Consider the following 16,289-nt stretch of genomic DNA (forward strand, 5'->3'; position numbering starts at 1 on the left):
AGGTGGCGGCTGCTGCCGGGCAGGTGATCTGTGGGGCGAAGCATGAAGAAAGCCCCTCCAGTGGCGCACAGCGACAGCGGAGCCTTTTGCCGTCACTCACCCCTGGCTCCGAAACCGCAGCATCCTCCGTTAGCATGGCAGTCCGGCTCGGGAGGGGAGTGAAAGGGAAGGTCACCGAGCAAGGACTGGCCTGGCTGGGAGGGCCCTGAAGGAAGCGGGTGTGGGGCGCATGGGGCAGCTCCACCCCCTCCCCACCTGCCTCGCCTCATTGTAGCGGCAGCGGCGCGATGTGCCGCACGGCCTCCTGCCCCATTGCAGCAGTGAGATGGAACGGAGTGGGCGGGGTCCTAATTAGGGCTTATTTTTGGAGCAGGATTTAGGCTCACCCTCAAAAATCAGGGCAGGTCTTTTTTGGGGGGTGGGGCTTGTTTTCGGGAAAACACGGTAGTAGCAATCATTCCTGTATTCAGTCTAAAGCAGCATATCTTGCTTGCAAGTGTTGTCTCTTTCAGATTGAACTTGACCATAAAACGTACCAATCTTTTTTTCTACATTGGTGATTGGATAAGTTTGGATACCTATCACATTAAAATGAGGTCAAATTTATGTTTTGGCTGCTTTGTTCCAATTAGTGTTTCCTATATGTTTCCTGTTTATAAAAACAATTCTTTTTTTTTTTGTTGTTTTTCATGTCGTGAGTGGTAAACAGTAGTTCATCTGGTTGAAAATATCCGCTTCCAGTCTGTTTGATTTTGTTGTGACAAGTTACGTGTAGTTGAGTCACATTTATTATGATCAGCTTCTTCATGTTGCTCCTTCCATTACATGTTCCCGCTTTAATTCTGTCTTTGCAGCTTCAGATTTTCTTTTCTCCATGGCATCCTCAGTAACTAGTTGTTCCAAGGGCTTTAATCTAGTCACATCTTAGACACCATTAATATTCTGAAAGCTCCTGAGATCTTTCTCAGTAGCGTGTTGAAAGCTGTATAACCTGAGGAGCTGATCTTCTGGCTCTGTGTCATCCATCATTTCATCTTGTCTGTGTGCTTTTTGATAAAATGTAAGAATTGGTTTGTCATTACCATCTTTCTTTGTTACTGCTGCCTAGGTGTCTCTTTACTTTAGTTGGGCAGCTGAGCTGACCTTTATGGTGCTGCTGGGAATGTTATTTCATAATTGCATTAAGGTATCAAATGAAAGTAAGAAGGATTTTGTTGGGTGGAATTCCTGTGGTAAAATGTGTTGCCTAATACCTGTTTTGAGAAATGAAGCACCCTTTAAACCAGGGTTATCCAGTCTTTTAGCTTACCTGAGCCACGTTGAGTGAAGAGGAATTGTCTTGGGAAACATATAAAATATACAATGCAGTTAATGTATAGAAATAACAAATTTCCTTTATTTTTTATTATCTTGTTGGACTGTGTTACTTACTAGCTTTCCGGGGCCACATGTGGCCCATGGGCTGTGGGTTAGACACATCTACTTTAAACAGTGGCAGGGGATGAAACCAGGGATTAAATATAAGAGCTTCCAAGATACAAAGGAAAAAGGAGGACTGGGCTTGCCTGATTTTTAAATTGTACTTTGTTGCCTGCTGTTTGATCTGGATGAAGGAATGGCAGACATGTCAAACACAAGGCCCAGGGGCCAGATCCAGCCCACGAAGTGGTTTCATGCGGCCCGCGAAGCCATCCTGGAAACAGTGAGGGAACGGCCCCCACTGCCTTGGCCCTGGCCCAGAGACCCTCCTTCTGCCAGAGACCCTCAGACCTGTCCCACTCCTGCCCAGGCCCCCATAGGCACCCTTGATGCGAACGGTGTAGAGCTGGCCATGCCCACCCAGTAGGCCATACGCACTCTAGCCACACCCACCCAGTAGGCCACGCCCACCCTGGCCATACCCACCCAGCCCCCTGAGGGCAACTGCAATGCTGATGCGGCCCTCAATGAAATTGAGTTTGACACCCCTGTTGTTAAGAAATAGATCGTTAGAATTAGATTTTTTTTATGGATGATAAAAATAAAGTAAATATGAACTTCAGAAATGATACTAGGAATGCCATTTTATGAATATGGAGTAGATACAAACCTGAGCTATGCCTAAAAATACTTTTGTTGACCTTGGCTCAAGAAGCATTTTATAGAAAAGAAAGTCATTAATATAATGTTACACTAAACAAAAGTTGTTAGTAGAGGAAAGTGGGAAATTTAAGGTGAATTCAAGAGAAGAGTTGACTGCAGAAGGCTTTGTTTTACAGTGGTTTTCATATCCACAAATAAGGGACAGGTTTAATATGGAATATATGAAACTATAACAATCTTGGCAAACTCCTTTTTGCACCAGCCTTTTTGTAAGCCATGCACTTCATTGAGATAATAGAAGTCAACTGACATCTGGTTTGTCTTTTTTTTTTAGAAATTGACAAAATTCAAAAGGGTGAATCAAAGAAGGATGAAGAAGAGACCTATCTGGACTTGTTTTCTCATAAAAACATGAAACTGAAGGAACGAGTTCTTATACCGGTCAAGCAGTATCCCAAGGTAAGATACCTGTAACATGTGAAAAAAGGATTACCTTCACTTTATGCACACTTCTGGATTACAAAACTGCAACAATTTTATTAGCATGAACCAGATATTTCCCAGACATGTTGAATGGCCAATCTATGTTTGCCACAGATGTAAAGGGAAAGTGAAGCCTCAGAAATATTTCAAAGGCAGGGGGGGGAAAAAGTGGGCTGAGGAATAGGGAAGGCGGTTGGCATCAGTATCCATTCCTCCAGTGGCCAGAATCCAATCAGGGCAAGCATCTGAAAGGATGAAAAGAAGGGAGAATGGCAATCCAAAATATGCATAGGTTTAGACGGGGGAAAAAGCAAATGGGCAACAAAATAATGGAGATGGAAAAAAATATGGGAAACCAGCAAAAAACAATGAGGATAGCATGGAAGATACCAGGCATGTAGATTTTCAACATATAACTCACAAGCAAATGCTACAGTTGCTGATCTCCTAAGTGTGACCTGAACCTGAGTTTGGTTCTATTCTTTTATGTCTTAATGTAGGTTTGGTAGGGAAAATAAATAGTGCAGCAGATACTAATTTGGTAAGTAAATGGATGTGCTCAGAATTGAAGCAGACTTCTCCTATATTGTAATAATGAAGCTACTCTGCAGAGTTGTCTTGTTGCTTTCCTGTCTATACAGACATTCAGATTGTTTCCCTTTTTGGTTGAAATTCTGAAGTCAGCACAGTTAATATAATAAAGTTGTGATGCCCACTGTCGTGTCAACTGAGGAAAGTTATCTTTTCTTTCAGTTCAATTTTGTTGGGAAGATACTGGGCCCCCAAGGCAACACCATCAAGCGACTGCAGGAGGAAACTGGAGCAAAGATTTCTGTCCTAGGGAAAGGATCAATGAGAGACAAGGCAAAGGTAAGACTTACTGCAGCATTTACTATCTCTCACCTTTTGTTACCTGCAGATTGACACTGTCAGAATCCATTTATATCATATTCATAAATGTATGTTTAAAACATTATTCCATGGATCCTGCCATCTCCTGAGGAGGAGGGAATGGATGTGTATTGAGCCTGTATTAGGCATTTCAAAGGAAAAGAGAAGCCTTTTGAACTGGGGAAACAAAAGGGGGGGGCTAGGATAGGAGCATCTGGCTTGTGTCATGGAAGAAAGCAATAAACATAAAAGGGTAAATGATGGACTGACCAAATGGGGTTAAGGGGGGGTTGAACGGGGAACCCTTTATAAGGGTTTAGTTTGTGGAACAATATTAAGTCCTGTCTTGTATTCCTACAACCAAGCATGTCATAGTAAAGATTTCTTTTGGACTAAGATTTGGCTCCAAGAGTTTTGTCTTCCTAAGACGTGGTTTGGGGTGGGTCCTGACACACTGTATCTGAAGACTAAAGATATTCCCTGACATTAAATGAATCATCTTGAGAGAGTTCTATTCTCAGCCCCCAAACATTGCAGTGTGATCAAGTTCTGAACTGATGTTCATTTCTCAATGGCTTTCCTGGAGTCATATCTCATTGAAAGATTTTTCTGACTGGACTTAGCACATTGCATAATGCTGGTGGGTCTACAAATGGATTAGCAGATTACAGAATCCTTGTTTGGATAAATAGCTTCTGAATTTTTGTCTCCACAGAAATTGAGCAAATGGGGTGGTTGTCTCCAAATTTAAAAATCCTCAAGTAGCCCCAATATTTTCCAGTACTACAAATGATCTGGGCAATAATCCTATTCAGGCTTTTACTACCAATGGACATGAAACACATGAAGCGACCAGTAGGAATATGGAAGGACTAATCTCACCCCCTCAATGTCGTTACCTCTCCCATACCCCCAAAATACATAATTGGTATCAGTCTGAAGTAGATTTTTATCCTTGCAGAAGGCATCCCAATTAATTAGGATTCTTATTTCAATGAATTCTCTGTTCTGACTGCCAGCTTTCAATTATCAAGAGTGTGGCCAGCAGGCATATCAGTGTTACAGAAATGAAAAGAATGGAAAGATTCAAGGATTATTATGATCCTTCTAGCTGTACCGTATTTAACCTTCAAAAATCCCTATTGCCTTGAAGTAGCCTTACAATGAGAAAATAATGACAAATTCTGTCTTTTTTTTTAAGAGGTAGAACAATCCTAATTCTTAATTTCTTCAGAGTAGCACAGATTTTTAGCTTGTGCTTGATGGATAAACATTCAGAAAACTTGCTAGGAAAGGAGAACAAATCTTAGCTGTAATCAAATATTAAGAACTAGTGTGTGATTAAGAATGTTTTGCTATCTATTTTAAAATCCTAATTATAATTTATTTTTGTTTTAGGAAGAAGAATTGCGCAAGGGAGGCGATCCAAAGTATGCTCACTTAAATATGGATCTGCATGTTTTCATTGAGGTCTTTGGCCCTCCTTGTGAGGCTTATGCTCTTATGGCCCATGCCATGGAAGAAGTCAAGAAGTTCCTCGTTCCGGTATGTAGCAGTTACCCCCCTCCAAACGTTATGCATAAAGACATACAAGTTCATATGACCAGAGTGGGCTTATGATGTCACTTCCTATTCGATCATTGAGTCACCACAATCATTTAAGCAAAACATCACCTGACCACAACTTGCAATTTTACTTCAGCCATCTGCAGACCGGTCATACAGTCCAGGGAGGTATGTTATCTCCCTGGAGCAAAAATCAAAGACATGGCTGAAAACCTAACCAAAATAATTAGGCCCACAGATTACTAGCCTCTCCTACTCCTTCACTTTGGGACGAATGACACAACAAAGAACCTGAGCACAATACTGAGAGACTATAAGCAACTAGGAAATAAAGTTAAGGAGCTAGGAGCACAAGTTGTGTTCTCATCAGTGCTCCCAGCAAAAGACCAACACCCACTGAGGGGAAAAAATTCTAGAAATAAAACCACTGACTAAAGGGCTGGTGTCACCAAGAAAACTTTGGTTTCTTGGACCATGGACTGCATTTCCTACACAATGGACTCTTGGCAAGGGATGGGCTGCACCTCACAAAAACGGAAAAACATACTCAGAAAAAGACTGGCCCAACTCATTAGAAGGGCCTTAAACTAAAATTGAGGGGGAAGGGTGACCAATCATTAGAATCTCTACAACACAAAACCAATCATAAATCCCAAGAAAACAAATCGGAGGTAGGGAATGACGAAAAAAAATGAAAAAATCAAACAACAATCAGGAGATCCAGGAAACACCCACGGACAGACATAAAAGTCTTAAATGTTTATATACTAATGCTCAAAGTTTGGGGAACAAACAGGGTGAACTTGAAGCAATAGTACACGTGGATGGGTATGACATAGTTGGCATTACAGAAACCTGGTGGGACGAAACCCATGACTGGAATGGACTGAGGGATGGATACAAATTGTTCAAAAGAGCTACAAAAAGAGGAGGCAGAGTTGCACTATATGTAAGAGAATACTACATATCTACAGAAATGCACATGATCAAAGATCAGAGCCTTGGTGGAGCAGTGGGCTAATGCCTCCTTAAGTAACACCAGCTGCCTGCAATTAGTGCAGGTTCGCATCCCACCAGGCTCAAGGTTGACTCAGCCTTCCATCCTTCCGAGGTAGGTAAAATGAGGACCCAGGTTGTTGGGGGCAATTAAGCTGACTTTGTAATAATGCCGCTTGGGGTGTGTGTGAAAGCCCTAATAAGCAGGCATATACATAGAATGAAGGCTACTGCTAAGCTTGTAAGCCGCCCTGAGTCTTCGGAGAAGGGCGGGATATAAATGGAATTAAAATAAAATAAAAATAAAAGCCGTCCAGAATCTATATGGGTCAATATAAAAGGGAAAACAAAGTGACATTGCCATAGGTGTATACTACAGGCCACCCAACCAATCAGAAGAAATAGATGAACTCTTTGCCAACCAGTTAACAAATGTATGTAGGAAGCAAACCACAGTAGTAATGGGAGACTTCAACTACCCAGATATCAGCTGGAAGACAAACCTGTGCAGTGAGCGGAAGATCAAACAGATTCCTAACCAATCTAGCCAACAACTTTGTCATCTAAAAGGTAGAGGAGGAAAGTAGAAGTAAAACTATACTGGACCTAATCCTTACTAATAGAGAAGAGGTGATAGAGGGAGTTGAAGTTGCTGGAACCCTGGGGGAAAGTGACCATGTCATTCTGGTATTCAATATAATGCAAACACAAGCAATAGAAAATAATTCAACCAATGTCGAAAACTTCAAAAGAGCTGATTTTATCCAACTCAGAGAGAACATAGGAAAGATTCCATGGATGAATATCCTAAAGGGGAAAACAACTCAAGAAGCATGGGAAAATCTGAAAAATGCTATCATAAAAGCCCAGCCCACCACAGTACCACTGAAAAAAGAAAAACAAGAAAGTAATGAAGAAACCAGCATGCCTGCAGAAAGATCTCTCAGACAAACAGGACAAGTACAAAAAGAGGAAAGAGGGACACCTAACTAAGGCTGATTATCAGCAGACAGCCAGAACATGCAAAGGCAGTAAAGCAAAGGCTCTGGATGAACAAAGACTTGCAACAGAAATCAAGGATAATAAAGTTTTTTTGACATTAATAACAAAAAGTCAAGGAAACTATAGGTCCGCTAAAGAAAGAAGATGGCAAGGAAGTAACAAGCAAAAGCAGGGCTGCATAACTCATTCTTTGCATCAGTCTTCACACAAAAAGAAATTCTAGCACAACATACCAAAAAAAAAAATACTGCAAAAGACAAACTAGAAACAAAAATTAAAATAAGCAAGAAAATGGTAAGAGAACACCTATACAACCTTGATGAATATAAATCACTAGGACCTGACAGATTACATCCCAGAGTTCTGAAGGAGCTGGCAGATGTTATCTCAAAACCATTGCACTATATCTTTCAAAAATCCTGGAGCATTGGGGAAGTACTGTATTTTTCCATCTATAAGACGCACCCTTGTATAAGACGCTCTGGCATGCGAGTTTCTCCGTGCTGATCAGCTGTTTCTGGAAGTTTGGCCGGCCAAAGATCTTGCCCCCTCCCGTTAATGGCAAGCCCACAGGGGCTTGACACCTGCACCAGGTGGCATGGCAACCCACACAGGCATGTTCTGGGCTGCGGAGGTTACCATTATTTTTCTGTGTATAAGATGCCGCACTTGTATAAGACGCACCTGATTTTTGAACAGGGTGATTGCAGGAAAAAATAGCGTCTTATACACGGAAAAATACGATACCTGAGGATTGGTAAAGGGCTAATGTGGTTCCCATCTTCAAGAAAGGAAAAAAAAACAGACCCAGGAAACTACAGACCAATCAGTCTTAACACCAATACCTGGGAAGATCCTGGAAAAGATAATCAATAAACGGATCTGCAAGCAACTAGAAGCAAGCAAAGTTATAACTGGTAGCCAGCATGAATTTGTTAAAAATAGATCATACCAAACCAATCTTATTTCATTATTTGATAGACTAAATTAGTAGACCAGTGAAATGCTGTGGACATAGTATTCTTAAGATTTCAGTAAGGCATTTGACAAAGTAGACCATAAGTGAGACCTGGCTTAAAAACACTTAACTGTGAGAGGGACCTTGGAGTCCTAGTGGACGATCACTTGACTATGAGCCAGCAGTGTGCAGCAGCAGCCATAGACAGAGGCATAGAATCAAGATCCCGCAAAGTATTAGTACCGTTACCACACCTGGAAAGCTGCAACCAATTTTGGTCACCATACTACAAAAAAGATGTTGAGACTTTGGAAAAAATTCAGAGAAGAGCAGCTAAGATGATCAGAGGCCTGGAGACTAAAACATATGAAGAACGACTGCAGGACTAAAGAAAAGAAGAAATAGTGGTGACATGATAGCAGTATTTGAGAGGCTGACACAAAGAAGAGGGGGTCAAATTATTCTCCAAAGCACTGGAGGGCAGGACAAGAAACAATGGTTGGAAACTGACAAAAGACAGAAACAACCTGGAATTAAGGAGAAACTTCCTAACAGTGAGGACAATTAACCAGTGGAACAGCTTACCTTCAGAAATCATGGGTGCTCCATCACTGGAGGTTTTTAAGAAGAGACTGGACCATTTCTGAGATAGGTCCTGTTTAGGTAGAGAGATGAAAAATAGAGCCTTTGGCCACTCCTATCTAGTGAGTCAGATGTTGGCTGTGTTCAGCATCTATATGAGATGGGTCATCTGTCAATTCGAAATGAAGGATAATCAGTATACTGTTGATATCAAGTTGATGACCAAAGGAAAGTTCTGGTGGGCATTTGGATCTGGTTAAATCCCAGTAAAACAGAGTATTGTTCATTTCTGATTTTCCCAATTCCAACTTCAGTTCTTGATGGAATTGCTCTCCCCTGCAAGGAGCAGGACCTGTGGCTCCTGGTATAGCACATGGAGACTATGGCCAGAAGAGCTTTGCCTACCAAAGGCTGGTGTGCCAAATATCACCATTCCTGGAACAAGGGGCTGTAACAGTCACTTGGATCTTTGTCATCTGATACTTGGATTAGTGTAATGTTCATTGTGAGTCCGTTCCGTGTTGTGATTGAAAGCACCAGACCAGAAACTGGTATGCCATGAGTTTAGTCCTGCCTTCGGCAGCTGGGTGAATTTGAGCCAAACCCTGTCTCAGTTCTTGGAAGAAGAGAGTGGCAAGCCATTTCCAAAAAAATTTGCCAAGAAAAGTCACTAGGAGTTAAGACTGACTCAAAGGCATAACCTACCCACTCTCCTCTACCTGTGCATAAATAACAAGTGCAGCACAACTGCCTGCTAGTTGACTGGGCCTGGCCATTGTTCAACAGAATAACATCTCTTTCATAAGAACTGCCTTGATCACCAGTAGATTTGTTCCTGCCATTCAGAATATTTTATCTTAGATTGTTAAATTATGTGCAAAGGTGCTTAAGAAAACGAGGGTTTTGCATCATACGCCCATAAAGACTGCACCAACAGACCAGATCTTTTTGAGGATGCTGTTTTGATTATTTTTAATGGGTGGATTTTACAAAATAAGAAGATACGAGTAATACAAGACAGACTATGTGACAGTAACTACATAGAGTGAAGGGTCTTCAAACCTGGCCCTTTTATGACTTGTGGACTTCAACTCCCAGAATTCCTCAGCCTGCGTGCCACAAGTCATAAAAGGGCCAAGTTTGAAAACCCCTGTGTTAAAGGGAGAGAAAAACAGCACAGAAAAGGAGAAGCTTGCTCTTTATTTTCATTCTAGTAAATGAGCGTCAGTCCCCAAGAACAACATGTGGAGTGACTTCTGAGTAGCTTATTGTTCATCTATAGCAGACATGTCAAACACAAGGCCCGGGGGCCGGATCCAGCCCACGAAGTGGTTTCAAAGCCATCCTGGAAACAGTGAGGGAACGGCCCCCGCTGCCTTGGCCCTGGCCCAGAGACCCTCCTCCTGCCAGAGACCCTCAGATCTGTCCCACTCCTGCCCGGGCCCCCATAGGCACCCTTGATGTCAACGATGTAGAGCTGGCCACGCCCACCCAGTAGGCCATACGCACTCTAGCCACGCCCACCCAGTAGGCCACGCCCACCCGGCCCCCTGAGGGCAACCGCAATGCTGATGCGGCCCTCAGTGAAATTGAGTTTGACACCCCTGATCTATAGGCAGAATCTTGTCAGATTAAAGCAATTCTCTGACAAACTATAGTTAACTCTCTGAACTGTAGGGTCTTAATCCTTTTCCTCCCTGTTAGAATTTCCAAGCTCCGTTGCCCCTTTGTCCTCCGGGAAAGAGCCCCTCCCTCCTGGGATTTCAGACTGCATCCACCACAGTGACGTACTTTTAACTTTCCCATAATGGCAACAACAAGAAAAGCTGCAAGATTGGGATATGGTGAAACAGCTTCACTAGAACAGCTACAGATTAGAGCCATTTCACAAAATTTGTTGCAGAAAATGTTTGAGTAATTTGACAAGGGGACTATAATGGTTGCCAATAATTTGAATGCTTTTAAAAAAGAAAAGGAAGACGGGTTGGCAAGAATAAATAAAGGATATGAAAGAAGACTAAGATTTAAGAAAAATGGAAAAATTCTGCACTACCCACTGTGAAGGAATGGTTGGAGAAATTGACAGAACTTGCTGAAATGGATAAGCTGATCTTGATGAGAAAGAGAAAATACATTTATTTTGATGACTGGAAACTCCTTATGGACTATAAGTACAAAAATGAAAGCAATGACCATTTATGATTTTGATGATTAGACAGGATCATTTATAGGAAGAAGAGAGCCATGATGTTACCTTAGAGAGAAAGATTAAAATACAGTCATTTTATGCATTGATACTACTATTTATTGTTAATGTTTCTAATTTTAATGCTTGATATTTTAATGTTTCTAACTTTAATTGGCTATATTGTTTTCATGATACCATAAGCACTTAGAACCACTCGATTGTGAAATAGGTGGCATATACATTTAATATAAACAAACAATTGTACTTATAACTGCTATGAAGAATATTGAAAGCCACTTGATATCTTTATATAGTTTCTTACTGCACGTAGAGCCTTCTTTTTTATTCTAATTTAGTTTTTATTATTGCTTTGATACTTTTAATAAAAATTATATTAGCAAATTAGGGAAACTATGAAAACTAAAATTACCAATTCTCTTTTCAACTCACTGGACACTGGAATAAAGAATCGCTTGACACTGGTTGTCTTGTTGTATGTATGTATTGTGTTTGATTTATATGGCTTCCCATCTCACCATAGTGACTCAGCTTACAGCAGATTGCTTGAAGCAATTTATGCGCCCCCAAATGAAAAAGAGGTAAAAGTCTGCAGCAGAGAGAGAGGTGTGAAAGAAGCAACTTAGATTTACTGGTGGACATTTCTTCTTTGTCTAAAAACTTTGCCTTGTCTCCAGTAAGTAGAAATAATAAGTTATGGAACAGAAATTAATTCTCTTTGTTTCTATATAGGATATGATGGATGATATTTGCCAGGAGCAATTTTTGGAATTGTCCTATCTCAATGGGGTGCCGGAGCCAGCACGTGGTCGGGGGATCTCTGTCCGTGGTAGGGGAGCAGTTCCCCCACCCCCACCTGTTCCTAGGTAATGAACAGATAAATGGATAATTAATTTGAAATGATTAAGCACTTAAGAATTCGAGAAAATGAACATTCCATTAAATAAACAAGAGTAATTTTTTAGTATATTTGGGAGAGTTACATCTGTGGTATGATGCAGTCCTGTTAAAAAAGTGAAAGAATAGAAAAGTTTAGACAGCAGATTTGGAACATTTGTTTAATTATAAAGTATATTTAGCTTGCTCTGTAACTCCATATATAAATGGTGTGATTTTTCCAACAGACTTCTTGCCATTCTTGTCCCTTTATTGTGGATCCCTTTTCATTATACCCACCCACATAGTTGTACTAATATATTTTGCAGTGAGCAAGGCTGATGTTTGTCTAAAATGTCTCCAATGCCAGGCTAATAGTTTTCAAATTGGATTGAGGTGGGCATCTCTTTCATTGCTTCGGAAATAGTTTTAAGCGTGTTGTACAGCTGGCTTTTAAACATTTTTAAATTGCCATATTCCTCTAGCTCATTGTTTCTCAACTCTGGCCATTTCCAGGTGAAGTGACACACTGGCTGTAGAATTCTGGGCTCACACGTCTGAGAGTTGATGAAGTCCACATATGTGGAAGTTGCCATGATTAAATAACATGGCTTTATTCACCCTAACCTTCACTGTCCTATACACTTTCTTAATCTGCCTCCTGTCTTTGGGGTTCCCTTTGCCTTACAGTTTGGAAATACTGGCGTTACAATTTAAAATGTCCCAGTCGAGTCAGAGATTGAATCTTGGAAAATAAACTATTCTATAAAATTCCTATCTGCCCCTTTAGGTAGTAGGATCTGAGTCAGGTGTTTTAGCAGTAAGTAATGCTGCTCCCTCTTTCTTTTCCACATTTTCTGACCAAATAATAAAATACCTGTAGCCTCATTTAGAGGTTTCAGACTGTTCTTAGCATTAGAACTAAATTATTTTTGAACCGACTTTGATAGCTACTTAAACCTTATTTAGACTGGGTTTCCCATTTGGGCATTTCTTTCTCTGGTTTGTGAAGATAATCATTGTCATCTCAGGTTGCTTTCCTGAGAAGCAGCAGATCAGCCTTCCTAAACAGACCACCTGTATCTCTTTTTTTCCCCTGCCTTTTCTGAGTAGAGGACGCGGTGTGGGTCCGCCGCCGCCTCCTCCCCGTGGAGCCCTTGTACGGGGTGCCCCAGTGAGGGGTGCAATTGCAAGAGGAGCAGCTGTGACCCGCGGAGTCCCCCCTCTCCCAGCAGTGAGAGGGGCCCCTGCCTCAAGAGCTCGTGCAGCCGGCATTCAGAGAATACCACTCCCTCCCCCTCCTGCACCAGAGACCTACGAAGATTATGTAAGAAATATTAAACATTGCACGCTTGACGGTTTGAGAGCATCTTGGAAACATGGGAGCCCTAATCGTTTTGGATTGCATTTTGAGAGCATATTATAGATCAGGGGTGTCAAGTTGCCGGCCCCGCGGGCCGGATGCATCATGCAGAGGGCCCCCCTCCCGCCCCCCCAGCTCCGGCAATGCGAAAAAAGTCACCACGTCACATGACACTGTGAGTTACACCCGTGTTCTAGATTATCGGAAATAGCTGCTAGAAATGATTTGCTAAAAAAAAAAGATTTAAAAGGAATTCTGTTCCACCGAAAATTCCCATGAGCCTCCTAAAGATCAAGTACTAAATGATCTTCCCAGATGAGGTTAAGACTTACAAGAAATGGTCTGCCTGACAGAATTGAATTAGAGGCACCATTCCCTTTTCTAGCTGCTGACCCCCTTCTCTCTTTTTTTGTCCTTTTCAGGGCTATGATGATGCTTACGCTGAGCAAAGTTACGAAGGATATGAAGGCTACTATAGCCAGGGTCAACAGTAAGTCCTTCCTTTAGCTTCTTTAATTCCAGCTGTCTGGTATTTCCTAGTCTCTTGATTTGCTTATTGCCCTTTCTACTGTTTGTCGCCTGGGCTCATTTTCCTCACTGAATCAATGAACAAGTACAATAGTTTTGACTGAGTTCTCTGTCTAGTTTGAGGACTTGTGTTGAGAACAGATCACATATTTATGCAGAAATACTGACTATTCAAAAGGGTTCACAAATTTTGAAACACCATTATGATTTCATACTGGTTGCTCATTCTTGTATTCATTCAGCACCTGGGCTTTCTTGCCCTATCTCTTTTTGTGTTATCACGTACCTTTGCTGAATAACTCCTCCTTACGTTCATCTTGTATGTTTTCCTGACAAAGCCAATTCTTATTTCCATATAACAAAGTGAGCAGAATCACAGGGCCTTTTCACTTTTTTCTGTCTATTTTTTGTAATAGGCCAGGGGTCTCCAAACGTGGCTGGGGAATTCTAGGAGTTGAAGTCCATAAGTCTTAAATTTGCCAAGCTTGAAGACCCTTGTAAGCACTGCTGCTTCTGTTTGTATTAGGCCTAATTCTAATGGACATTCTGCCAAGTTGCATTTGATCTTAATTTTTCAGCATACATGCTTGCTGCTTCTCACTGACTTTCAGTAAACTGCGCATATCTCTTGGTTAGTGGAATGCAGGGAACAGAATATTGACTTTTAAGGAAGTCTTTGTGCTTTGGCTATATATGTGACATACATGGGTAGGTTTAAAGCTGGTAAGGAAGCCTTCTGTTTCATTTTCTTACTAAAACTGTTTTGCAAAAGCCTCATATTAGACCATTCTAAGTAATTATAGTAAAGTATCTAGAAAACATCAACACTGCCTCTTGTTCTTGCAGGGAAACAGAATATTACGATTATGGACATGGTGAAGCTCAAGAATCTTATGAGGCATATGGTACGTCTGTATGTCGGGATAGGAACACAGTGATTATATGGATCCAAGCTTAATTACATTAACTGAATTTGGGCATCAGATGTTTTGCTCAAACAGAAATCCTACGGAGCTGATAATGTTTTTAGGGATCACCTTAAGAATATATTTATTTATTTTATATCCCACCATTATTATTTTTATAAACAACTGAAGGTGGTGAACATATCTAATACACCTTCCTCCTCCTATTACCCTCACAACAATCTACCTTACAATCCTGTGAGGTAGATTGGGCTGAATGACCAAAGTCACTCAGCTGCTTTGATGCCTAAGGCAAGGTTAGAACTCACTGTCTCCCAGTTTCTACCTTGTGCTTTAACCACTAGAGCAGGGGTAGGCAACCTTGGCTCTTTTATGACTCGTGGACTTCAACTCCCAGAATTCCTGAGCCAGCTGTGCTGAGGGGAAAAGGAGAGGTTACCAAGCTGAGCCATGCTGGCTCAGGAATTCTGGAAGTCCACGAGTCATAAAAGAGCCAAGGTTGCCTACCCCTGCACTAGAGTGACTAGACCAAACTGGCTCGTACATTTGGAGACAGCAGTGGAAAGCAGCTTTAGGACTTTATACAGGAACTTCAGTCTGGAATTTATCCCAGATCTCTATTTTCTTTCAACTCCACCCATGGTTTTCCCCCCACTCAAAAAAAAAATTGTCTCTGCCTTTTGGAAATCATTTGTCTGGCTTTGTGGTCTACCTGAAGGGCCTGTGTATTTCTGGACGTTGGGACAGATGCCCTTGCTAATTAATTAGTATGGTAGGAGCAGATGTTTCACCTGGTTTCCTGCAGCCATAATGAGAAAAATAAGGTCTGTGGAGCACTTTAGGGAAACAACAGTGTTGATTGGAGTACAAGTTGTTTGTCCGAGGGGGATTAATTTTGGAGGTATTTGCTAGAATCCTGTAGAAATTAAAATGGAAGTTTTTGAAGTTTTAGCCAATCAAAAGGAAATGGAAACCTAAATGACTTCCTTCTGTTTTACCATCCTAAGCCTTGGTTCCCTCCCTCCCTTCTATTAACTACTTTGTTTGGGTGAGCTCCCTCCTGTGTGTGTCATTTTTGCTTGGACCTATGACACTAAGCAGGTGTGAGTATAAGTGCAGCTCTTGAGCGCCACACAAGCCACCTTAATTCCTAAAGGGAGAATATAACATGCTAAATAAGTAGCTTAAAGGAAAAACAAAATGGTAAGAGGAAAGCTTGAAAGCAGCATTTAAACCTCACTGTTACACCTTCTGGTATGAGCATAGGATATGCAGAGTTCACTAATCTGCTGATCTGTAATATTTCCAGGATGCTTATTTCCACAAACTATTCAACCACCCCGGGGGACAGTTTTACACACAACAAACATGGAGAGACACATACTTCTTTTAGAAACTGCTCTCCGTGGGCATGTGTGTCATCGCCCCAACCCCCTCCTCCCCCCCCCCGCGGTCCCCTTCTTACCAGCAGCCCCCCCCCGCACGGGAGGAGTCGCCCCCCCCCCGAGTGCAACCCGCGCAGAGCAGCGCAGCCAAGGTCATGGCACCCGGGCAGTGGGGACAAGACTCTGCCCTTGCACCCTGTCATGCGCAGATGATGTTGCGGGGCGCAGGTGGAAGGCGGGGCTGCCTGGGCAATCTGCTGCAGTGGGCCGTGGAGGTGGTGATTGGCCCGGTGGGAGGGGGGTTGGGCCAGTGTTTGGGCACTCGGTCTCTAAAAGCTTCGCCCTCACTGCTCTAATTAATTCTGATTAGGGTTGTACTGGGAGAATGCCTAGTTCAGGGGTAGGCAACCTCGCCTCTTTTATGACTCATGGACTTCAACTCCCA

The 16,289-nt window shown here is 41.9% G+C and overlaps 1 protein-coding gene across 5 annotated transcripts in view; it reads left to right on the forward strand.

The window, feature by feature from the left end:
- The window catches only part of KHDRBS1 (KH RNA binding domain containing, signal transduction associated 1), a 35,652-nt gene that overhangs the window by 11,124 nt on the left and 8,239 nt on the right, over positions 1 to 16,289 (forward strand). For all 5 annotated transcript variants that reach the window (XM_081335010.1, XM_081335009.1, XM_081335007.1 and 2 more), the window contains exons 2-8: positions 2,417 to 2,541; positions 3,319 to 3,435; positions 4,855 to 5,001; positions 11,499 to 11,632; positions 12,756 to 12,969; positions 13,428 to 13,495; positions 14,380 to 14,438. In XM_081335010.1, coding sequence (XP_081191136.1) covers positions 2,417 to 2,541; positions 3,319 to 3,435; positions 4,855 to 5,001; positions 11,499 to 11,632; positions 12,756 to 12,969; positions 13,428 to 13,495; positions 14,380 to 14,438 — 864 coding nt within the window. The remainder of the gene's footprint in view (positions 1 to 2,416; positions 2,542 to 3,318; positions 3,436 to 4,854; positions 5,002 to 11,498; positions 11,633 to 12,755; positions 12,970 to 13,427; positions 13,496 to 14,379; positions 14,439 to 16,289) is intronic.

Source organism: Vipera berus (genome assembly GCF_964194415.1).
Source record: "Vipera berus genome assembly, chromosome: 9".
Lineage (NCBI taxonomy): Eukaryota > Metazoa > Chordata > Lepidosauria > Squamata > Viperidae > Vipera > Vipera berus.